Source organism: Natrix helvetica, assembly GCF_964273705.1.
Source record: "Natrix helvetica genome assembly, chromosome: 10".
Lineage (NCBI taxonomy): Eukaryota > Metazoa > Chordata > Lepidosauria > Squamata > Natricidae > Natrix > Natrix helvetica.
Genome location: NC_138561.1, coordinates 12,751,085 through 12,776,458, shown reverse-complemented (window position 1 = coordinate 12,776,458; position 25,374 = coordinate 12,751,085). Strand labels below are relative to the sequence as shown.

The following is a 25,374-nucleotide window of genomic DNA, read 5'->3' as shown; positions in this document are numbered from 1 at the left end:
GTTGGGGCATTCACAGCAGAATGTTTTAATAGCCAGATGCCTTTCCTGTTGCCAATGTGGAGTTTTGTTCAGCAGATATATTCTCATTGTGCCCAGAGAGAGAAATGCCCGCCTCTACCTAGGATCGAACTCACAGCCTCCTGATTGTGAGGCGAGAGCGCCACCTCTAGGCCGCTGCACCGCTAATCAACATGTAGATGATACAGGGAAATACTTACTATTTTGATCCAGCTCATTGGCTGCGACAGTTATATTATGCCAGGTGTTTTCTTCTCTGTCTAGACGCTTTGTGGCTAAAATACACCCACTGGTACTTATTTCAAAAGAAGTGGATCTTAAGATATGGTAACTACAGTGGGTATAAGAAAAAATGAACTTAATATTACTGAGCCTCATAAAAATGGGGTTGTTATTATATGGTTGAATTTACACACGGCAAGGAAAGCTAACCTGCAATAGTAAGGCAAAATAGTTCACCAAATGTTGCCCCAAAAGAAATATAGACATTGGGATGGCATAAGGTGTTGGTCTAATTGACAGAACATGATATATATATATATATATATATATATATATATATATATATATATATATATATATATATATATATATATATATATATATATATATATATATATATATATATATATATATATATATATATATACACATACATACATACATACATACATACATACATACATACATACATACATACATACATATATATTTGTGTTACAACCCCTGGTATGCCTAAATATGGGAGGAAGGTCACACTCCCTCTTTCTGTCCTTCGGCTTCATCACAGAAGACCATGCAGGCAGAAAATCATATTTTTATTTTTAATGTTGCCTTTTTTTATATTTGTGTTGTATTTGTACTGATAAATAAATAAAGGGAGACTAGGATAGATCTATTTCGAGCTAATTAGCTCTCATCAGCTAGCCATACCCGGGCTGTATATATCTTAGGCAGGAGTCTTAACCACTAAGCCACGGGTTCTCTTCCTTATCAGTTGAGCCAGGGAAATAAGTATATATTTGTGTTACAACCCCTGGTATGCCTAAATATGGGAGGAAGGTCACACTCCCTCTTATGTCATATTTGTGCTGATAAATAAATAAAGGGAGACTACTATAGATCTATTTCAAGCTATTTAGCTCTCGTCAGCTAGCCATACCCTTACTGGGATTCAAACCTGGCCTTTATTACATATTAGGCAGTTGTATTAGCCACTAAGCCACAGGCTCTCCTCCTTATCACAAATCTAAAAAGGCAACATTAAAAATATGGTCTTCTGCCTGGATAGTCTCCTGCAGTGAGCCAATAGACAAAAAGGGGGAGTAGTGAGTTCCCTCCCATATTTGGGCATACCAGGGGTTGTAACATACATACATACACACACACACACACACACACACACACACACACACACTCAGACGATATTTTTAGGATATGGTCAGTTAACTTTTCATTACCTTATTTGCCGGTTGGCACTATCAGGGTCATTTGCCAAAACGCATCCAATGGATATTTTCTTTGCACCTTCTTCTTGGACAGTAAATGTATAGGAAGCCTGGGAGAAAACTGGGGGTTCGTCTACATCAATGACTTTGATAATTACTCTTGCAACGTTCTCAAGACCCTTCCGTGCAGAATAGGCATAGTTGATATTGGCATCAGTAGCTTCAACCACGAATTTGTATTCGCGTATCTTTTCAAAGTCCAAGAGCTAAAGGAAAAAGCAGACACGTTCAGTTCACAAAGGCAATAGAAACTGTTTGGCTAGTATTGCTTTTTTGGAGCGGGGGGGGGGGGACACAACTTTTTTGAGATGAGACTTTGAGTTACGCTCCTCAAAGCAGATCAAAAATTATATTTAATTCATTTTTAATTGAAATTTGGATCGAAAATAGACGAATATAACTGGACACTTCTACCTCAGTAATAAGTAGTCTATGTTATTTTGGAACTCCCTTGCAAGAGATTATCTCGCAATTATCGACTTTGTACTAAAGGGCTATCAGCTTTGAGTGGTTTTAATTGATACTAGACAACTTGTGCCCTAGTTAACTCATTATTTCATAAGTATTTCATTCAGAGAAACAGAATCATCAAGGGCAGATAAAAAAGCAGTGGAAGCAGGAATGACTTCTGATTTCCTGCTGGCTTCCCCATTGATTTTTTTGTTACAATCTGGTAGGGAGCATTGCAAATTCTTCCTTCCTTCCTTCCTTCCTTCCTTCCTTCCTTCCTTCCTTCCTTCCTTCCTTCATACCTCCCACCCTTGCCCTTGTCTTTGCCCTTGCCCTGCCTTGCCCTGCAGGCAGGAAAGGGGCTGCTGGATGAAGGAGAGCGTAAAGGATTGTGATATTGTCTGGGAAATTGTCATAGGCGGCGCCTAGGAGTAGAGCCTTCTCTGTGATGGGCCCAACCCTCTGGAATGACCTCCCCCCCGATATCAGAACTACTACCGACCTCCGCTCCTTCCGACAGAAACTTAAGACCCACCTGTTCCAATTATCTGGCCTGGCCCATTTATAGTCCCATTTATACCTCCTGGCAAATATTTTATCCTGGGATAGTTTTTAGGGGTGTTTTTAATGTATTTTTAAATTTTTAAAATTTTTAAATTTTAAATCTAACTTTAACTATTGTACAGTAAACTACTGCTACCTCCTCCAGCCACACCTATATTTATTTTATATTTATATTATGTATATTTATTGTTTTTAATATGACTGTACACCGCCCCGAGTCCCTTCTGGGAGAGGGGCGGTCTAGAAATCAAATAAAAGTTAAAGTTAAAGTTAAAGATAGAACATTGAAAATGTAGATCACATGACCGCAGCAGCAGCCCTGCAACTGGCAGCACCACTGATGCAACCACAACTTCTCCTAATTTCATTCACCCAGGAAATTTGCAATCTGTAAATTCGCCCACTTGAGATACTTTGGTTCGGAAATTATTGTCCTGTGATGCACCGTTTCACCCAGTTAAAGGTCATGACGACAAGACTTAGTAATATGTAGAGATTATTTTTTTAGTCTTATTTACTTATTACGTTGATATAGCCTCCCTTCCCACTTGCCTATTTACTGATGCTGTAACAGCTAAACAGCATTAATAATAATAGTAATAATGTTTGAATGTTATTTTCCCCGCCCCCTATAATATGCATTCCACATATCATGTATTCGATAATATGTTTTCTTCACTTCACTATTTCAGGCAGACCGAGTTCTATCTAGCAACATAGAAATAGCCCAAGACACAAAATCAATGGAGCTTCAAAAGCAATACCTTGGTTGGTTGAATTACTCCTTCATTTGTGTAGCGATTTGGTATGATTTTAAAGGTGTCTTGGTAATTCCCTTGGCGAAAGCTATACTTGGTATCCCTGTTCTGTGGTTCATCGATGTCCTCCACTTTTAATCTACCGACTTCACCAGTCAAACTGACATTCTCAAGGACTTCGAAAGTGAAATTTTCTGAAAAAGATGTTCACAAAAGCTTGGTATTTCAGAGAAAGTTTTCAATGATGAAGAAGAGATAAATGTAATGGGAGATAATCCACTCCTGCTCACAACAGGATGTCTTATGCCATCAGGCTCGAAATTTTGGACAACCAGGAACGCCGCCGCCTACGGTCTGACTTAAGCATAGTACACAAAATTTTCTGCCACAATGTCCTACCTGTCAACGACTACTTCAGCTTCAACCACAACGACACAGGAGCACACAATAGATACAAACTCAAGGTAAACCACTCCAAACTTGATTGCAGAAAATACGACTTCAGCAACAGAGGGGTCAATGCCTGGAATGCTCTACCTGACTCCGTTGTTACATCCTCAAACCCTGTCTACCGTGGACCTCACCCCATTCCTGAGAGGTCCATAAAGGGGGTGTACATAAATGCATACTCATACCTGTCATCTTGTACATGTTTGACAAACCAAATTTTTACAGTGTCTGAACTATCGCAAAGAAAACATTCCAAAAGTTCAGTCCCTGAGCAATAACAAAGCATTGCACTTTTATATGATATGCTAATTGGAGTCTCTGCAGAAATAAAGCTAGAGCCTTTTTAGATACAGCCCTTTGACTTTGCAAAACTCACTTTGCTTAAATGTTGGGAAATTGTCATTGATGTCAATTAATTTAATGATGACAGTAGCAGTGCCCAATTCTTCAGCGTGTAGACCCTTGCCATCCCTTGCTTTCACCCGAATGGTATAAGTAGCCTTTTGTTCTCTATCCAAGTCAGGCACAGCTGTGTAAATGGTTCCTTTAACATAAAAAGAAAACACAAACGTTAGTTTATATTGTCACTTCCACTGTTTTCCCCACCCAATAGAGTTTAATTTTTAGTGCTGGTGGTTAAAATAACAAAGCACAAAGATTAAAATTCTTCAGACAATGGTTGTTCCTGTGATGTTCTATAAATGTGAACATTGGACTTGGATGGAACTGAATGGAAATACAGTCTCTCTCTCTCTCTCTCTCTCTCTCTCTCTCTCTCTCTCTCTCTCTCCCTCTCCCTCTCCCTCTCCCTCCCTCCCTCCCTCCCCCCTCTCCCCTCTCTATATCTCTCTCTCATTTCTCTCTCTCTCTCTCTCTCTCTCTCATCTCTCTCTCTCATCTATCTCTATTGCTCTCTCTCTCATCTCTCATCTCTCTCTCTCCCATCTCTATATGTCTCTCATCTCTCTCTCATTTCTCCCCCCTCTCTCTCATCTCACTCTCCTTCTCTCATCTCTCTCTCATCTCTCTCTCTCCTTCATCTCTATAACTCTCCCGTCTCTCTCTTTCTGTCTCATCTCTCTCTTTCTCATCTGTCTATTCTCTCTCATGTCTCTCTCATGTCTCTCTCTATTGCTCTCCCTCTCTCTCTCACACTCATCTCTCTCTCATTTAGATAAGAATCTATCTATCTATCTATCTATCTATCTATCTATCTATCTATCTATCTATCTATCTATCTATTCTATCATCTATCTATCATCTATCTATCATCTATCTATCTATCTATCTATCTATCTATCTATCTATCTATTATCTATCTATCTATCTATCTATCTATCTATCTATCTATCTATCTATCTATCTATCAAAGGATAGAAAGATCCATTTGAACTTTGATGTTGGAGAAGATTTCTGATCAGCTTGGAAAACAAACCAATGGATCACAGAATAAATCAAGCTGGGATTATCACATGTAGTACTAATGGCTGGGCAATTACTGTTATATTTTTGACATATCATGAGAAGTTCCACTTCCTATGAGAAATCCAAAATACTTTGAAAAATTGAAAGAAAAGAAGGAAGGGGATGGGCAGCAGCTAAGTGGATGGACCTAATAATGAAGGCATCACTGAAACAGCAAAAAGGCCAAGTTGAAGGTACCTATTTCGCAGAGAGTCTATTTACGAGGTCACTAAAAATTGACACTGATGACAGCACTTACTCAAAAGCTTTAAAAAAACATCTAGGCTTTATTGGTGCTTATTGCCAAGACAACATCTGGTCAGTTCTTTTAAGAAAATTGTCACAATTCTTTGACTTAAAATATATTTATTAAAAAATATTTTGTCCATCCATCTATGGAGGCTCTCAGTGATCCAAGCCATGGTTCTCCAAACTGAAAAAAAAAGCCTCTTGGAAGAGAAGCAAAACAATTTCAAAGAAAACACTAATAAAGTCCACTTGGAAAAAGCACCTTTGGGACATTTTGTCCAGTGTTTTGTAGTTTAAAATCTCCCAGAATGGATTTTAACTTTCAGTGAAAAAAAGTTTAGAGGGTTTTTTTTAGGTTTATAAAAGGCTATTATCCTATGCATTTAAAAGGGATGGAACACTCAAAAGGCTTGAAAAGCAAAAAAAATAGGTTTCTAGGACTTAGAATGCAAATATGGCTAATCACCTCAGCTATACAAGGAATATCCCTCCTTGGTCAGATCTGAAATGTACCTCAGCCTGCTATTAGTGAGTTGATACATAATTTAAATAATCCGTGGTTTACTAAATAATCTCTCCTACATGGGAAAGGGAATAGATGCCATTTTGTTCTTTGATCGAGCAGACAATATCACAGACAGTTGTGTTTACTTGTTCTTGTGCAAATTATATTTATACAGTAGATCCTCTACCTGAGTTGTCTATTCTGAAGTAGTTTTTGCCATCAGTAACTTCGTAGAAAACATCTGCATGTCCATGAAGGGTTGGGTCGTCAGCATCCACGGCTGTCACTTTGGTGACAGATGTTCCTAAATGAGTAAGAGAGAAAGAGAGATGAGAGAGAGAGAGAGAGAGAAATAAAGAGATAGATACAGAAAGAGAGACAGACAGAAAGAGAGAGAGAGAGAGACAGAAAGAGAGACAGAAAGAGAGACGAGAGAGAGAGAGAGAAAGAAAGAAAGAGAGATACAGAAAGAAAGAGACAGACAGACAGAAAGAGAGAGAGAGTGAAAGAGAGAGACAAAAAGAGAGAGAGAGAGATGAGAGAGAGACAGACAGAAAGAGAGAGAGAGAGAGAGAGAGAGAGAGAGAGAATGAAAAATAACAAATATATTTGAATGGTGTGAAACCTCTTTTGTCAACAAAGGGCTGAGGAAATTAGCAGCGAAATAGAAACACAATGACGAGAGATGCTTCCCTCAGATCTTCTCTCCTTCATCCTCCCCCTATTTTAGTTCATGGCATGAATATATTAGAGACTTTTAATATGGCAATCTCCATTTTGCTCTCTGAATTCCTGTAGAACTGCTTAACCTTAACTAACCCTGTTCCTAACCCTAACGCTCGTTTAATTTTAGATTAGAATAGAATAGAGTTGGAAGGGACCTTGGAGGTCCTCTAGTCCAACCCCTGCCTAGGCAGGAAACTCTACACCATTCAGACAAATGGTTATCCAACATCTTAAAAACGTCCAGAACATTCAGAATTTCTGGAGGCAAGTTGTTCCACTGATAAATTGTTCTAACTATTAAGAAATTTATCCTTAGTTCCAGGCTGCTTCTCTCCTTGATTAGTTTCCACCCATTGCTTCTTTTCCTGCCCTCAGGTGCTTTGGAGAATAGCTTGACTCCTTCTTTGTGGCAACCCCTGAGATATTGGAACACTGTTATCATGTCTCCCCTAGTCCATCTTTTCCTTAAACTAGACATACCCAGTTCCTGCAACCGTTTCTCATATGTTTTAGCCTCCAGTCCCCTAATCATCTTTGTTGCTCTTCTCTGCACTCAACATCTTTTTTACATGTTTCTTCTCTGCACTCAACATCTTTTTTACATGTTTCTTTTACATGTTTTCATTGGCAATGTGATTTTCTCACGTATTTTATTGTGGTCCAGAAACAAATCCGAACAAAAACTTGTGTATCTGTATTGAGCATTAAGAAGCAAAGCAAGGGTTTCAGCTTGTTTTCTCACCGAAAGGTTAATTCAGCAATGTGATATGAGATTTTAGACAATCTTACTCCAAAATGAGGAGTAAAAAGCTTACCTAGTGGTGACATTTCTACCACTGAACCATTAAACACCTTTTGAACAAATACTGGGGTGTTGTCATTAATATCATGAACAATGATGCGGAACTTGGACGGATCCTCCAATTGTTGACCAGTAAGACGGTTGTAAATCAGAGCTGTGAGTTCATATTCAGCTTTCTTCTCTCGGTCCAACCTTTCGCTCACAGTCACATCTCCAGTAAATTCATCAACTCTGAACAAAGTCCCAGCACCGTCCCCTTCAAGGACATATTTGGCATTGGGATTCTTGATAGTTGAGGTGATCTAGAACGCATAAGCACGTGAGAAAATCACTTCTAAAAGATGTGATGGGATAAAAAAACCAGCATCGCTATTGTTATTCTTTAACATTTCATTATTTTTATTAAATTTATTTGATACCCATTTTACGTCTGAGAATTTCACACTTCCACCTCAGGTTACAGCATCTCAGTTTTCTGTATACATTTTTGATTTCCAGTTTCTAGAGATATTCCTTGGCCATTTCTGGCATCTTATTTTTCTACCTAACCTTTTCTATTTTCCAGAAAATTCTGAGCTGTTGGCCCAAATGTGGATAATTTCCCCTCAATCAATCAATGAACAAATTTAATGTTTTGGAGTCATTGGTTTTCATTGGATTCCCTTTATCTAGCTTTAGGACGTGTGAAGAGCACATCATATTTTAGGTTATATTTATGCAGAAACATTGGTGATTCAAAAAGGTTCATAAACTTTGAAACCATAGTTTGAGTTCAAAACAATTTCTTAAAAAAGTTTTAAAAAGCACCAAAATGCTTCTTTTTCATACAAAAAGTAAATTCATTTAAATGTTTGGAGAAGAGTATTATTATAAGTTATGGATCTTTCAGTTTAAAGGTATGATGAATGGAAATATAATATTGTTTCAACTACTAATTTCTTCTACATCTCTCCTGTGCTTAGTTATAGCTATATAACCAGTAAATAATATATAACATTACGGTTAATGCTCCTATATAGTTCTATAAAGCTTATAAATTTTTGTACAAAAGTTTAATATATAATTAATCGAATATAATATAAATAGTATATTCAAATCTTGGTCCAAAATTAATAACATCATCTTATTAGATTTATCTTGAAAATGTCGCTCCTGTCAGGCTCCCTATGAGACTTGAGTCATGCAGAAGTATCTACATTAGAAAGGAGCTTTGGGACTTGTTCAGTACCCTTCAAATCACTCTAGCTAGCAAAAGGTTTTGTTTAGCTGGTTTTTCATGGCTAAAAGGTAAAGGTTCCCCTCTCACACATATGTGCTAGTTATTCCCGACTCTAGGGGGTGGTGAAGAGCCAGTGCTGTCCAAAGACATCTCCATGGTCATGTGGTTGGCATGACTAAATGCTGAAGGTGCAACGAACGCTGTTACCTTCCCACCAAAGGTGGTTCCTATTTTTTTTATTGCATTTTTAATGTGCTTTCGAACTGCTAGGTTGGCAGAAGCTGGGACAAGTAACGGGCGGTCGCTCCATTACGTGGTGCTAGGGATTCGAACTGCCGAACTGCTGACCTTTCTGATTGACAAGCTCAGCGTCTTAGCCACTGAGCCACTGCATCCCTTTTTAATGGCTGTTTTCTTCTTTCTGCTTTTTCTGGGTTAGGTATGAGATTGCCAAGACAAAGAGGCGAGATCTTTTGAAGTAAGAAGTATTGCCTAGATGGGCACTTGGTATAAGGGCTATCAGCTAAGTCAGCTGTGTAGGCGGCAGTGAATTGCTTTCCTCTTTTTCCAAGTGCCTTTTTTGGGGGGTACTTTTGTTATTGGATCTTCCAAGAAAGGCTTTTGCATCTAATGTCCAAGAAAGGCTCTTATATCTAATGTCTCAACATTTTTTGATGGGTTCTCAGAACTGAGTGCATTCAGAATTTATCTAAGAAGCCATTCATGGGGCGAAAATGTCCCATGTTACAAAACTGGGAAAAGTATATAAAAAAGAGGAGTGTTCATGGGCTTTAACGAAAGTGTTTACTTAGAGAAGTAAGAAACAAAGCATGCGTAAACCTATTAGGACTCCTTACCCACCAGACAATTCAAACAGGTCACCTAGGGTCATCTATTTGGATTGGCAGGAGTTTCACATGGTCTTTTGAAAGATAAGTTTTTCTCCTACCCCATCACCCACTACCTAGTTCTTTTCAATAAAGGGGTCATGGCTTTCCAATTGCAAAGAAGAACAGGGACACCCCACACTAAAAATCTGCTTCCCCCAACAATGGTGATGATTGAAAGGGGCCTTCCAGAATTCTCATGGGGCATCAGATTTCATGATAACCAGGCTCCCAATAGCAATAGCACTTAGACTTATATACCACTTCACAGTGCTTTACAGCAGTTTACAGAGTCAGCCTATTGCCCACAACAATCTGGGTCCTCATTTTACCCACCTCGTAAGGATGGAAGGCTGAGTCAACTTTGAGCTTAGTGGGATTTGGACTGTCAAATTGCAGGCAGCCGGCAGTCAGCAGAAGTAGCCTGCAGTACTGCATTCTAACCACTGCGCCACCATGGCTCTTATCAAAAACGATATGCTTCCTGCATCTCAGAACATCAGGAATGAGTGTTCTGCTTTTTGGAAGCCAGCGTTCAATTGTGCAAAAGGTAGTTGGGTATTATTGTATCTCTGCCTAATGGGCTTTGCTGGGCAAGTGGAAAGGCAAAGTCCTTCTCCATGCAAGGAATTTGCTTGTGGTACCTCTTGGCCGGGTGACTATTAATTGACCATTACCAAATCCATGCATACCTTTCCAACATGATGAGGCAAAGTCCCATTCTGCTCTTCAGGAATATGCATTTTATTCCAGATCCATTCTCTTTTCATTCGCTTGTGCAAGTTGTAATTTGTGTTTGTCTTTGAGAAATGGTCTCCATGCACACCAGAAGACCTCGGGATCAAGAAAATGAGGAGGAGGAGGAAGTAAGAGCAGCTTGCCATCTTTGTAGTTCAATGATCCTGGGAACTCCTGTGTTTGAAGAAGTCAAAAACCATCTGGTGACTACATTTTCTTGTTCACAGCACACAAAAGATTTGTTACAGGCTGTTCTTTTTGAACGTTCCAGTTTAGCTTCTAGTCTTCGGTGGTCTGTCATCCCAATGCTAACCAGGTCCAATCCTACTTAATAGAGAAGGTTAGACAGACATTCTATCTGCTGAAAAGAAAACCCTATAGTAAAAGGCAGATGACTCATTAGACATTTATTTGGTGTTTTCATATAAGAACGTTTTCAGGCACTTAGGCAGTAATGACATTCAATTTTTTAAACTACCGGTTCTGTGGACGTGGCTTGGTGGGCATGATGTGGCTTGATGAACATGGCTTGGAGGGAGTGGCAGGGGAAGGATACTGCAAAGTCTCCATTCCCACCCCATTCCAGGGGAAGGATACTGCAAAGTCTCCATTCCCACCCCATTCCAGGGGAAGGATACTGCAAAGTCTCCATTCCCACCCCATTCCAGGGGAAGGATACTGCAAAATCTCCATTCCCACCTCACTCTGAGGCCAGCCAGAGGTGGTATTTGCCAGTTCTCCAAACTACTCAAAATTTCCGCTACCGATTTTCCAAACTACTCAACATGTCCGCTACTGGTTCTCCAAACTACTCAAAATTTCCACTACCAGATCTGCAGAATCTGTTGGATTTCACCCCTGCACTTAGAGAGGTTACTGACCAGCTGTTTTCTATGAGCAGGTTAAAAAAAATTAAATTCAAGGTTTAATGAGTTAATGAATTAAAAGTTAATAATGATTTTTTGCTGCCATTTTTAGACATGCAGATCCCTGAAACCTAATGCTCTTTTTGAAAATCAGGCCAAATCCTTTATTCCATATGTCCATGGTTGCCTCAAAAGTGTTTTTTCAAATGGCAACTGGTACTTTGTTTTTCCCTGAGGACGTTTCTCTTCTCATTCAAAAAGCTTCTTCAGTTCTGAGGAGAAGCTTGTTTGATAAGCTAGAGAAGCGTGATCTATGCTGACTTTGTAAGATTCTTAATTTATTGGTTCAAATTCCCAGTTTTGTTTCTGGCAAACCTTCCTCGTCAATATGTATGGCATAAAAATGCAATCCAGAACAGACAGTGCCTCTGTTTTCTTCATATGTTTCAAATGACTTGATCTTTCTCTTTATTTCCATGTTCCCCAACACCCAATTTTCACTTCCTCTGGTTAATTTTTGAGCAGACTTCGTGACACCAGATAAAATAAAGTTGTCTCTTGATTGCCTCACTTCAAAACTGGAGGGTTAGCCTTTTCTCTAAACAATGCCTCTCCTTTTGAGATCCCCCAATGGTGATGCTTGCATAATAATTACCATTTTTGAGATTGCCATGTGTTTGTTCAGATTTCAAGAGCTATGTCTTTTTTTCTTTAAATCAGATGCTGCTAGAAAAGAAGCAAGCTTAGAAACAATGAGGTATCAGTTTTATCTAGCAGTGGTGTGTGATTAAAAAATAATAATGAGAAAGCAGACTACCTTTTAGAGCAAGGGTGTCAGACTCAATTTCATTGAGGGCTGCATCAGGGTTGTCTTTGACCTCATGGGGTGGAGATGGACATGGCCAGCTTAATGTCACTCATGTTGGGGGTGCCTCTGATGGCTTTACCACTCTTCTAGCAAAAATATAGCTAGGGAGGGCCACACATGGTCCTCCCGAGCTCTGTTTTCGCTGGCAGAGGGTTGCAGGAGGCTGTCACAGCCTAAAATGGAGCTCAGGAGGGCCACGCACAGCCCTCCCATTTTTGCTGGCAGAGGCCTGCGGGCCAGTTCTTCACTGTTCCCAGGGCAGCCCCGCGGGCCAGATCCAGCCCACGGGCCTTGAGTTTGACACCCATTTTAGAGTAAAGGAGCTGGATACGCAACTCCACACAGAAGGCTATCAATGTTCCTCTGCTTAACGTGAACAACTGGAAGGATTTCATCCCTGGCATTTTCTGAGTTGCAAATCAAGGATCCTAGCAGGTGCAAGATTAATGGCTGCATTATTTTTCCTACAAGCTAAAACTGATATTTAAGATGTGGGCTACCTCAATCCTTTGGGAAAGCATACAAATGATATAAACAGCAACAGTAACAATGGAATTGTTTCCACCCAAATCACGGGATAGAAACTGTTTATACCCAACTTGATCTCCAGTACTATCACTGTTTGAATTAATTTTCCATTTTTAAAAAAATGGTTATATGTGCATTGTCAAAGATGGAGGCTTTAGCTTCATGGCCCTATCTCCAAAGAATCTTGGGAATTATACCTGGACAGCAATTCTACTCAAGATTTCTTCTAATTTGCAGAATCATAATTCCCAAGGAAAAGTTAATACATGTTAAAAAGACACTTAAAATGTCTATTACTCTTCTCTCTCAGGGGAATTGTGTTAGCAAATATGAATGTCATGTTGCCAAATCATACATACCGGCTGATAATTTTAAGTATTTAAAAGAAAACATTTTTAAACATTTAGCTAAATAATAGATGGTTTTCTGAATCTGAACTCTTGGCCTAGATCATTACTCTGGAGGAGTGAATGCACAAAATATGCAGCTTTTATGGTTTATAATAATTGTGAGCAACAGATTAAATCTTAGCTTGTTCCTGAGATCAAATGACTTTGCATCTCTACCGACTTTGAGTGTACTTTAACAAAAGAGCCTCTATATAGCACAGATTGCATTTCAGCTAGAAAATAAAGTTTGCAATTGTTATAGAAAAATAATTAAAACAAAAAGCAGCACTAGGAATGAGGGATAGACATTGCTGGGAAATAAACATTGATTGATCTTTGAGAATATCTTCTAACACAGCTTTCCTCAGCTTGATGCCTTCAGTGACTTCCACTGACTCCAAAAGATGGGCCCCACCAGGTGTCAAAGTCCTGCCTATTTTTAACATGCGGTGCATACGTTGCACACCAATAAAAGAGGCAGAGCTCTATTCTCCAACGCCACATAGAAAATTTCAAAGCCAGTGACTATCATTGCTGATGCTACATTGGACTTCAAATTCTATACTTTCCAGCCAATATGGCTGGTTATGGAGATTGGGAATTCTTGTCCTTGGTCCAACATAATTGGAGAACATCATATTGGGAAAGACTGTTCTCATATTGCAAAGATCAGATTTATTGTCTCAGGAAATAGTGATTTCTCCTTCCTTTGACCTATATTAACAAGGGATGGATCCACTCCCTTGCCCTGGCTTCATCATATACATCTTGGAATAGATATCTCCAAAAATAGCTTTCCACTCATTTGTGTGCTCCTTAGACTGTTGTTTCGCAACCTTACGCAGTTTAAGATGTTTGTAGTTCAACTCCAAGAATTCCCTAACCAACAGGCTTGCTGAGGAATTCTTTGGAGTTTAAGTCACACATCTTAAACTTGCTAAACTTAACATTGCCTTAGATCAGGGGTGTCAACTCAATTTCATTGAGGGCCGCATCAGGGTTCTGTCTGACCTCAGAGTGCTGGGTGGGCATGGCCAACTAGATGTCACTCAGGTGACCCAAGTGCTCTGCCAGCAAAAACAGACTCCCGAGCTCAGTTTCGGCTGCGACTGCCTCCTTTCATCCTCTGCCAGCAAAAATGGAGATCTGTCTCCAGGGCCTTGAGCATTGGAAGGTCCGGCAAATACTGTCAGCAGTTTGCCAGACCTGCTCCTTGGCTGACATTCTGAGCCACTAGTTTTATATAATTGTAGGTAATGCAATTATATAAAACTAAATAATTACCCTAAAGAGCTGATCCCTGTGGTTGGAACCACTTTGCTTGAATTGCAAAGAGGATAGATTAATTCTTCCAAATTTTCTATCTTCAAATAGCTAATTCATAATGGGTGAAAAGTTAAGTGGAACAGAAGAATTCCCCAGTGCATCATTTATTCTGTTTCTCCTCATTTTTCTCATTCTTGAATTCTACCTCGTTTTCTGAATAGACTGATGGTTGCTGAATCACACTCTAGCTATGAGCCTGGACTTGGAGAAAAAGTGAGCCCACACTTGAAATAAAATAAGTCATGCTTCTGGACTTTAATTTAAGAGTCTCTGGTTTTGTCACCCTTTCAGTGATGTCCTTGTTTAGATGACAACATGGCTTAAGACGTTTGTTGAATGTGGTCAAGAGTTCTATGATATTCTGAAGGATTTCCCCCCCCCCCCCAGTTTTTTCCTCGAATCCTACCACTCTGCTAAACAACTAATCCCCACAGCATTGTCAAATTATCTACTAAGACTGTATTACTATTATTCTTCTCTTCCTTCCTAGCACCTATCTCTTCCCGCTTACGACTATAACCATGTTGCTTGTATCTTTACAATTTACATTGTTTTATTTGTTTCCTAGTATAATATTGCTTATTAGTAACCTATCACTAAGTGTTGTATCTTATGATTTTTGATGAATGTATTCTACCTTATTTTCCTGTATGTACGCTGAGAGGATATGCACCAAAGACAAATTCCTTGTGTGTCCAATCTCACTTGGCTAATAAAGAATTATGTTCTGTTCTGTTCTGTTCTGTTCTGTTCTGTTCTATTCTATTCTATTCTATTCTATTCTATTCTATTCTATATAGAAGAACCAGTCGTGCCTTTGTGCTCCAGCTGCTTCCTAGACGTGCCAAGATTCCTTCAGAGGAAATGGGGTGTGACCTGGATTCTGAATTCCAAGCCCGCTGATGTGAGTTGCCGTTTAAAGAAAGCTTGGTAGTATTCAAGATTTCCGTGGCATGTGTTGCTTAGAGATTAAAGGAAGGGGAAGAGAATGACCACATGGCTGACTTCCTCCAGATGGCAAAAGCTTGACTAGAGCAAGTGACTCCTAAGGATATCAAGGGAGATCTTTAGACACCCCCACTCTTCCTACTGCAGGATAGAAAGGATGCAGTCATGAGATCTGGGCAAAGACCTGAATGTCTACCAGAGCTTCGGGTTTCCTACAATTCTAAGAAACTGAAGTGGGCAGAGAGACAAATACTTTACAGAATGTCCCCACCCCACCCCCAAGTACATTTAAAAACACAAAGGAAAGTCTTTTAGAACTATGTTCTGGAAAAGTGGGTTGCTAAATAATGATGGAATACAATTGAGTGCGTCCAGAGGTACTTCACGAGAAGAGTACTCCATTCCTCTGCTCACAATAGAATCCCTTATGCCGCCAGGCTTGAAATTTTGGCCTTGGACAACCTGGAACTATGCCCCCTATGGTCTGACCTAAGCATAGTACACAAAATTGTCTGCTACAATGTCCTACCTGTCAAGGACTACTTTAGTTTCAACCTCAATAATACTCGGGCAAACAGTAGATGCAAACTCAAGGTAAACCACTCCAATCTCGATTGTAGAAAATGCGACTTCAGCAACAGAGTGGTCAACACCTGGAATGCTCTACCTGACTCCATTGTTACATCCTCAAATCCCCACAGCTTCAACCTTAAACTGTCTACTATGGACCTCACCCCATTCCTAAGAGGTCCGTAAAGGGGGGGTGCATAAGTATACCAGCATGCCTAGCGTCCCTGCCCTACTGTCCCCATTTATTTGTATTCATTTCCTTTATTCATGTCCATATTTATACTTATACCTGCTAACTTGTACAAGTTTGACAAACTAAATTTAAAAAAAAGATTGCATGGTTTATGATGTTTCTTATGAAAAAAAAACTGAAAATGGTGCAATAAAAGTTATACAAAATTAAATCAATGCCCATTTTTTTCTCCCTGAGCTGACAAGAAGACCTGGGTTTTGAGTAAAGAATCGTACATTCCAAAACGTCTCGAGAACCCAAACGTAATTAGAATCCATTTTGTTTATACTTCAATTGAGTTAACATTTAAAACATGCAATTACTCTCCAGTCAGATACGGAATGTTTTTTCTCTCTCTCCATTCTATTGCATTAAATGCACTTGGCTAAATAAATAAAGAGAAAGACGCCACGGGAATCCCTGGTTCTCAGTTTGTCCATCTTTGATATAAATTTTAGGCCTTTTGGTTAGGATATTGTCTACTGGGGAATAATTTGGCTTCTTCCCTTCTCTCCAATTTTATGTAGTTCTTATAAAAGCAGGATTCTGTAATGATTAGATGTAATAGCCACAATAGGAACGTTTGAATTCCTTTTGTTGTTCCATTATTTAATGCTAATATGCTAAATCTTTTGATTTAGCACTTGGTCATCTCAAATACTTTGCACCTTAAATCTTTTCAGAGTGCTTTTTCTTTCTTTCTTTTCCTTCCTTCCTTCCTTCCTTCCTTCCTTCCTTCCTTCCTTCCTTCCTTCCTTTCTTTCTTTCTCTCTTCCTTTCTCTTGTCTCTCTCTTTTCTCTCTTCCTCTCTCTCTATTTTCTCTCACTTTCTCTTTCTCTCCTTTCTCTGTCTTCTCTCTTTCTCTTTCTCTTTCTCTCTTTCCTTTCTTTCTTTTTCTTTCTTTCTCTCATATTTCTTTTTCTTTCTCTGTTCTTTCTCTCTCTTTTCTTTCTCTCTTCTCTCTCCCTCTCTCTCTTTTCCCTCCCCCCTCTCTCTCACAATTTTTTTGTTGCACCTGCCCTGGTTCAGATGACTGACAAATGACCTATGTCTAGAACTACGATGACCTTCTGTAGAAACCTGTTAGTGAATCTGCTATCTGAAATATTGATTAAGTTAAATTTAGGTGGGGGAGGGGATCAGTTACTAGTTCATCTTACTTTTGCCAGTATGTTTACTTGTTCCTGGGGAAAAAATCCCTGAAATATTTCATTGTGTGGTTTCTAATTTATAAAAAAAATGTTTTCTATAGAGAAAATAAGAGGAAGATGTTTTACAAGTAGATTAGTGATAATATTTTATGCTACATAAACCTAGAACAGAGGTGTCCAAACTTGGGAACTTTAAGACTGGTGGACTTCAACTCCCAGAATTCCCCAGCCAGCCATGCTGGCTGGGGAATTCTGGGAGTTGAAGTCCACCAGTCTTAAAGTTCCCAAGTTTGGACACCCCTGACCTAGAATTATATAACATTAGAAAGTGTGCATTTTAGTGCCCTTAACCATCCTAGGAATCTACCCAGGGCCTTCTAAGAATAATTGCAATTAAATACAACATAGCTAAATTCCAGGAGTTTTTAGTGGAGAAGTCAGCAAATAAAAAGAAAAGGGGTTTAGTTTCAGACCAACCCTTTATAATAAATAAGAAATCGGGTTAGGACTGTCAGTCAATAAAATTGAAGGTCAATGTGTTCTTAATTTGAAATAAGTAATTCAATTATAAAAGGTTAGCAACACCTAGTCACATCCTGCCTGTTCTGAAAAACATTAAACTTGACTGAACCTTGTTAATATTTGGATGAGACATTACCCAGGTACCCTAAAACAATAGATTTAGTAATTTGAAAAAAATGCCAGTCTATATCAATATCTATCTAGCATATATTTTCCCAGTTCGCATTCCCCATTTGGCTGACCAACGATACCATTGATTGCCTGGGCCTGTAGATTATAGTTCAACAGATTTAGAAGATATCCAGATAAAATGGCTCCTTTGGATTATTGAAACGTTTTCCATTTTATACAGCCGGGGTGTCAAACTTGCAGGGTCACATTGTCGACGTGATGTATCGCGACTTTTCCTCCCTTCACTAAAATGGGGGTGGGCAAGGCAGTGTGTGACGCATCAGGGCTGCGAGCCATGAGTTTATCACCCCTGCCCCTTTGGGGCAACCATTACCTAGATGATTGAGAATCTCCATAGGTACTGTGCAGCCATAGTTAGAACATGTCTGGACTAAGAATGTTGGTTTGATTTCTTTTGGCTTCGTAGACATTGTAGTTCTTTTTTCCCCTCTCTTTTCAACTGAATGTAACCTGCTTCCTATTTAGCTTGATCTACACTGAGCGGTGGCTCAGTGGCTAAGATGCTGAGCTTGTCGATCAGAAAGGTCAGCAGTACGGCGGTCTGAATCCCTAGCGCCGCGCAATGGAGTGAGCTCCCATTATTTGTCCCAGCTTCTGCCAACCTAGCAGTTTGAAAGACTGTAAAAATGCAAGTAGAAAAATAGGGACCACCTTTGGTAGGAAGGTAACAGGGTTCCGTGCACCTTTGGCATTTAGTCATGCCAGCCACATGACCATGGAGTTGTCTTTGGGTAGCGCTGGCTCTTCGGCTTTGAAACGGAGATGAGCACTGCCCCCTAGAGTTCGGAATGACTAGCATTAGGGGAACCTTTACCTTTACGCTCTGTTGTTCATCTGTTTCTTATGACAATTGTGGCTGGCCTCCATAATGCCATTGGGAGGAGTTCAGAGGGCTCCCAAACAGGATGCTTTCCCCAGCACAGGAAAACAGGAAAGCGCATGTTGCCAAAAACCTGCACTTTTCAGAATTTTGTGCTGAAGTCTGCAATTCACAAAACTCTTGCAAAGAATGTACTTTGGGGAGGGGGGGAATGCCTGCCCAAAGGGCTCACACTAAATCGTGAAAAGCTGAGGCACAAAGGGCTGAAGATCATTGCTGAGAAATTGGACAATGCAGTCCCCTTCTTTGAGGCATATGAGGCTTCTCTCCAGCTACCCTAAACCAGAATTGAAATAAAACCCTGATGAACTCTGGGCGTAGTTCGAAGGGACCGTCTCTTTCTTTCCACAGAAAGGGGAAAGGAAACAAAAATTTCCTGAAGGGTGGGGCTTTGGAGGATTTCTGCCATAGGCTCCATTTATAATGTGCAGTATAACATTTTGTCTTCATGGAATGTAGAATACTCAATCACTTTCTGACTAGTGTATCATTCTCTCCTGCTCTGTCTCTGTACAAGAATCTGCCCATTTTATACACACTTAATTTTTCATTCTCCTCCCTGTGTAGGTCCTTTACAGCTCATTTATACAATCCCGTGAACTTAGCCCAAAAAGAAGAAAAGTGCACGTAAAATTATATGTATTTTCTTGAGAGCCATTCTGGTAATGGATCTATTTTTCTCTGCACCTTCACAAGCAAACCTCAATTGTGGCAAGCTTTTAATTTCCTTTAAAATAAGGGGTGTGCATTCTACTCTTACTTGTATATAGGGAGTCCTTGCTTAACGACTATTCAAAATTAGAATGGACCAACATGTTTTTTACTGATATCCCATCCTCAAAGTTACAACTGTTGCAGTTAATGATTGTAATGAGTTATGACCATAACTCCAAGCCTAATTGTTATTATCATTACGTGAGGGCTATCTCTCTATATATTTGTGCTCATGCTTTGATTTGTGATCCATGCTGCTAAACCAAACAGGTAGTTTTGCACATTCGTTCTAGCTCTTCTATAATCTTCTGTTGGAAGAAATGTCCACCAGCGTTCAGTTCCAAGTGGGAAGAAAGACACTGAAAACCTGTGTCTTGGAAAGATGGTTTAATAGTGGATAGGACCACATGGGTTTTTCGGTCCTGGGCAAAGAAAAAAGCACATGGGAGAGAGAGGGAGGGAGGGGGAGAGAGAGAGAGAGATTTATACTCTCTCTTGGGCCCTGCTTTGGAGCTTCCTGTTCCTGTGTAAGAAATTTATTCTGATTGGTTGTCAGACTCCCATGAGGCCATGCAGGGGTAACTTTGTAGTGTCTTGAGTCCCAAGCTTGGTTGAATCTTGCTGGGTGATGTAATCTCCCCAGGTGCCATGTGCTGAGTTCTGTTGCTAGACGGATAGAGGGCTAATCCTACCTTTGTTGGATCTTGGATGAGGGCATTTGCTTATGAATAGACCTAGCTATACTGACATCTACTGTGGGCTATTAAGAGTGAGTCTGCTTCCTGGCTAAAAAAAACATGTTTCTCCATTTCTCATCCAGGGAAATATAATATTCTGCCTTTTTAATATTTCCTAGAATATTTTACCCTTCTAGGAGAGGGGTGGGTGCTAACTTCCTACACTTCTGGAGTGGATAATGTAGTCATATCCATATAATGGTTGTGACAGGATGACTTTCTTCTTGGTCCTTCACAGATTCATTTCAGGTCTGCTTAGAGTCTGTATCAGCTTAGCCAGGGTGCTTTCCCCTGTGCCTTTTGATAGTGTTGGGGCTCAAAAAGGAAGGGGCATTGCCTCTTACAGATTGGTTTTCCATTCAGTTATGATATTTGTATGGGGAAAAAAAAAGAATTAACAAGCAACTTGGCAACTTTAATTTTCCTAAAAGCTTTCTCAACTCAGTGTCCAGGGATTCGCTCCAGAGAGAACCGCTTTGAGAAGAGTCTACAGCTACAAGCCAACATCCTCTCCTTTGTTCTCCGAGAAGAATGCTAGCAAGGGCATTGCATTTGTTAACTTAAGCAATGTATGCCTTCCCCCCCCCAATCTGGGGGTGCATGAAGCTAAAAAAGAGTGTCCCCCTCCTTTCAAACCAGTATCTGATGTTCTTACAATTCAGCAAAGGCAATCAATCACGAAGGGCTTCTAAAGGTTAAAGGACTATACAAATCCATATATATCTATATATCCTGTTTTCCATTACAACAACTTGCTTCAACAAAAGCAGGATATGAGAACAGGTTATCCAGTTGGCAAATCCCTCCAAAGCTGTTAATTGTTTAGGTGAATTTCCCTTGAGTCTGGCTTTTATGTTATCTGCTGCAGCTTAACCAGATGTGGAGGAAAATAAATCTTCTGGGCCTTTAATCATTTCATTGAAGAAAGCCTTTCAATATTGATGCCCGTTTTCTGCATTAAGTTTATATTTTCTTCTTCTTCCCCAAACAACAATAATCTCAGTTTAGAGTGATAGAGAGAAAGTAACCAGGCTAAAGTTAGCTAGTAAGCTTCTATGGATGATGGTACACATTAGCCTTACACTTCCTCGGTTTAGCCCTATATCTAAACAGGTGGAGTCAAGCTATTTTCTTCACAAACTTGTGTCAGGCCTGAAATCCAAAATGTAAAAGATGGCTTCCTGTCAGACCTGGAAGCCATCTTTTACCTTTTGGATTTTAGGCCTGACAACCTGTGTATTTTGTCCACAGATAATTAAAAACGACGCATGACAACAATCAAGGTCTGGGCAGTTATTTCAGAGTCCTCAAAAAGTATTTATCATTTAATTGTCTGGATTTACATGAACCATAAACTGATAATTCAAGATGGATTTGCATAGCAGACTAGACTAAAATGTCAATAAGTAATTTGTGTTTAGTCTACTGAACAAAGGCAGCTGAGTTGAGGCAAACCAAATGAAAGCATACAGCAAATAAATAAAACAAAATAAGAAGAATTGGCAATACGGTGCTACAATATGAAGTCTACAACTTGAAGTCATTTCCCTTTTTCTTTTCAACTTCCTTCTCTTCTCATAATAGACTGTCATGATCAGCCAACACTTCACCCATTGCATCAAACTTTCTTTCCCAAATAAACTATACTTCACAAACACATATATTCATTCATCACGATTTACCTCCAAATGTTAATGCCGCATCTAGATATGGCATCTAACCAAAGACAAACAAAACACATTACAGTTTAGTGTTGTCTAAATTAGATTGTAGTGTTTCTTTTTTTACCTAATGAAAAGATTGGAGTGGAAGGAGAAAAGAAAGGGGGGGAAAATCTGAAAATGAGGAACAATTGATTTGGAATGTACAACTTTTTCATGATTATTTTTCAATTAGCAGAAAGCTTTCTGAGGTGAGTGGCAGTTCACAAAAATCCCAAAGATGCTTTTTCAAAAGGCAACTGGACTTTTTTTGAAGTCCAGTTGGTTTTTTGGGAAAAAAACCCACTTTTGGGAAAACTATGACCTGGATGATTGAGAATCTCCATAGACGTTTAACTCTGAAAAGGTTATGTCTTTTAATAAAATGTGTTAGTCAGAAAATATGTTATCAAACTCCTGATTTTTTTTTGTTAAGCAAGATCATTTGCAATAAAGAAATGTGGAGGACACATAAAGTCAAGAATAGCTCTTGCAAATCTCCTATGTAAAATTCAAACATGGAAAATGGAATATTCTTCTCATAAGAACAAGGAATAGTTTTTGAGTACAAATTATTCTCCCATTCCAAAATGCTTAGACATTGGCAGATGGCAAAGACATAATGGCAATTCTTTGGTGGTTTGTACCTTCCAAATCAACTGTTCCTCATTTTCAGATTTTTCCCCCCTTTCTTTTCTCCTTCCACTCCAATCTTTTCATTAGGTAAAAAAAGAAACACTACAATCTAATTTAGACAACACTAAACTGTAATGTGGTTTGTTTGTCTTTGGTTAGATGCCATATCGAGATACGGCATTAACATTTGGAGGTCCCAAGTCCATAATCTTATAGAACTAATAAATGTACTTTTTGCTCAGTGACTAAAGTACCCAGCTCAGCTCACAGAATCACACAAATTAAAAATAACATAATTCTAGAGCTGGCTTAGAATTGAATTGAATTCCCTGTTTAGTGAAGGAATCCCGATCAAAGCATCCTAAGAGAATGGCTAACTACATTCAAAATATAAGGCTTTGTAAGGTGTTTTGTAAAATAAAGAGCCAGCAGGGCCTTCCAATGGTGGAACATCATCCTGAGATGGCTGAAGAGAGATTCCCACCCCCACCCAATTTTCTACAATTCTCCTCCATAAATGGGAATATTGAGTGGAAGAAAGTAAGGAAAGGAATATAAACAGTACTGTGTAAGGCAAGTCTTATTACTACCTTCCCTACGCCACATATTTTGGAGATAACAAAAAAAATCCACTCCTAATATTGATACTGTGTGAAGTTGGTTTATTTCCAAAAAACAAAGCATCAGTTTTTATGAAAACATTGTAAGGTATTTGAGAAGACCCAAGAGATTTTCCTAAAATTTCATTTAAATTTTTTGAGTGCAACAGTTTGGGTTTTCAAGTAACAACTAGTCCTCAAATTTCTTATCTTCAACCACAAAGTCTTCTATGATCTTCCTACTGTTTTTTCAATTGGAAAGCCTCCAGTGACAGTTAAGGTGGCTCTGGTAAGGTAACTTGATCACAGGTAAAGTATCCAGAAAGTTGGTTGGCAACAGGCCAACAAAATATCCTAAGGAGAGACTCTGGGTCACCTAACTTTGGCAAACAAGCAACACAGATGTCAATTACAGGTTTTTTTTAAAAAAATATATCTAAAAATAATCTCAAATCTTGTGTTTCTTACCTGGTTTCCTCTTTATCACAATTCAAAAAGATTCTTGGTGATTGCGATTCTTCTCTAAGCACCCTCTAGATCAAGCCATGGGAGTGTATTGGATAAAGTAAAAAAATCAGTTATTTGACTGCATGAAGCAATTCAGGGAGTGAGCAGCTTCCTTGTTGCCAAGGGGTCTACAGCTGGGAAATCAGCCCTTCCCCTCTGTTGAGTCTGCACATCCTGTTATTGTTCTGATATTATTAATGTTACAAAGAGAAGAGTGGAGGAAGGAGATAACGTTTGGGGTCGTTGCCTTAATCACCTTCCCAACAAGTAAGAGGTAGAGAACAGGATGGTAGGACTCATTGCCATTTGCTAACAAAAACACAACTCAAGCCAGACTGAGAATGGGGATTGTGAAAAACTAGAAACAGTGGAATGCAACTTTTTTTTTGGCATTTTTGTTGTTTTCTTGGCTGAGAAATCTTATGGACCTCTTTAAGACTTTCCCCAGCTCATCATGATAACTTGTTCAGAAAGCCACTTGTATATTCTTTTCTTGAAAATTTAGAAACCTTCCCCCTGCTTCAGTTTTTACAAAGTCCCTTACCCTTTCCCATAATGACTGAATTTCTCACAAATTAAACATACGAAACTGATTCTTTGTATTAGTTTTATGTTTTTAATATGGAGCCTTAATCGGGGGGGGGGGGTGCGATTACTGAGAAGATGCATTTCCTGGGGTCCTGATAGAGGATGATGTGACCTCACCAGGAACAAAAATCCATCTTGATTAACTTCAGGGTTATAGAAGCCATTAAGTCTTCCTACATGGTTTAGAATAGAATAGAATAGAATAGAATAGAATAGAATAGAATTCTTTATTGGCCAAGTGTGATTGGACACACAAGAAATTTGTCTTTGGTGCATATGCTCTCAGTGTACATAAAGAAAAATAAAATAGAAAACATTCATCAAGAATCATAAGATACAACACTTAGTGATAGTCGTAGTTTACTAATAAGCAATCAAATTATACTAGGAAACAAATAAAACAATATAAATTATAAGAATACAAACAACATGGTTAAAGTCATAAGTGGAAAGAGATAGGTACTAGGAAGGAAGAGAAGAATAATAGTAATGCAGTCTTAGTAGATAATTTGACAGTATTATGGGGATTATTTGTTTAGCAGAGTGATGGCATTCGGGGAAAAAACCTGTCCTTGTGTCTAGTTGTTCTTGTGTGCAAAGCTCTATAGCGTTGTTTTGAGGGTAGAAGTTGAAACAATTTATGTCGATGTGAGGGAGAAGTAAATATTTTGACAGCCCTCTTTTTAACTCATGCAGTATACAGGTCCTCAATGGAAGACAGGTTGGTAGCAGGTTGTTTTTTCTGCAGTTCTAATTATCCGTTGAAGTCTGTTTCTGTCTTGTTGGGTTGCAGAGCCAAACCAGACAGTTATGGAGGTGCAGATGAGAGACTCAATCATTCCTCTGTAGAACAGAATCAGCATATATTGTATCTTGTAAATTCTGGATTGTCACAATTATATTTCAAAAATGTATTTTAGTTGGTTTTCTTATTTTCTTTGAATGCATTTGATAGAAGCATGGGATTAAATATTTAAAATAAAAACTAAAAGATACCCCTGTAACATTATTTTACTTTTATTACTGTTATACTATGTTTGTGGTTACTCTTTTTAAAATGTGGGTTTTACGCTTTCGGGCAA

General features: G+C 39.0%; 1 protein-coding gene across 1 annotated transcript in view; it reads right to left on the bottom strand.

Annotated features, from left to right (window-relative positions):
• Positions 1-23,816, bottom strand: part of CDH5 (cadherin 5) — a 30,778-nt gene extending 6,962 nt beyond the window's left edge. Inside the window, exons 1-8 of the mRNA XM_081963427.1 lie at positions 23,666-23,816; positions 10,293-10,512; positions 7,508-7,796; positions 6,154-6,270; positions 4,125-4,292; positions 3,305-3,492; positions 1,479-1,732; positions 219-349 (exon numbers count right to left, since the gene is read on the bottom strand). Of these exons, the coding sequence (XP_081819553.1) occupies positions 219-349; positions 1,479-1,732; positions 3,305-3,492; positions 4,125-4,292; positions 6,154-6,270; positions 7,508-7,796; positions 10,293-10,484 (1,339 nt within the window). The 5' untranslated portion in view covers positions 10,485-10,512; positions 23,666-23,816. The remainder of the gene's footprint in view (positions 1-218; positions 350-1,478; positions 1,733-3,304; positions 3,493-4,124; positions 4,293-6,153; positions 6,271-7,507; positions 7,797-10,292; positions 10,513-23,665) is intronic.
• Positions 23,817-25,374: the final 1,558 nt, after the last annotated feature.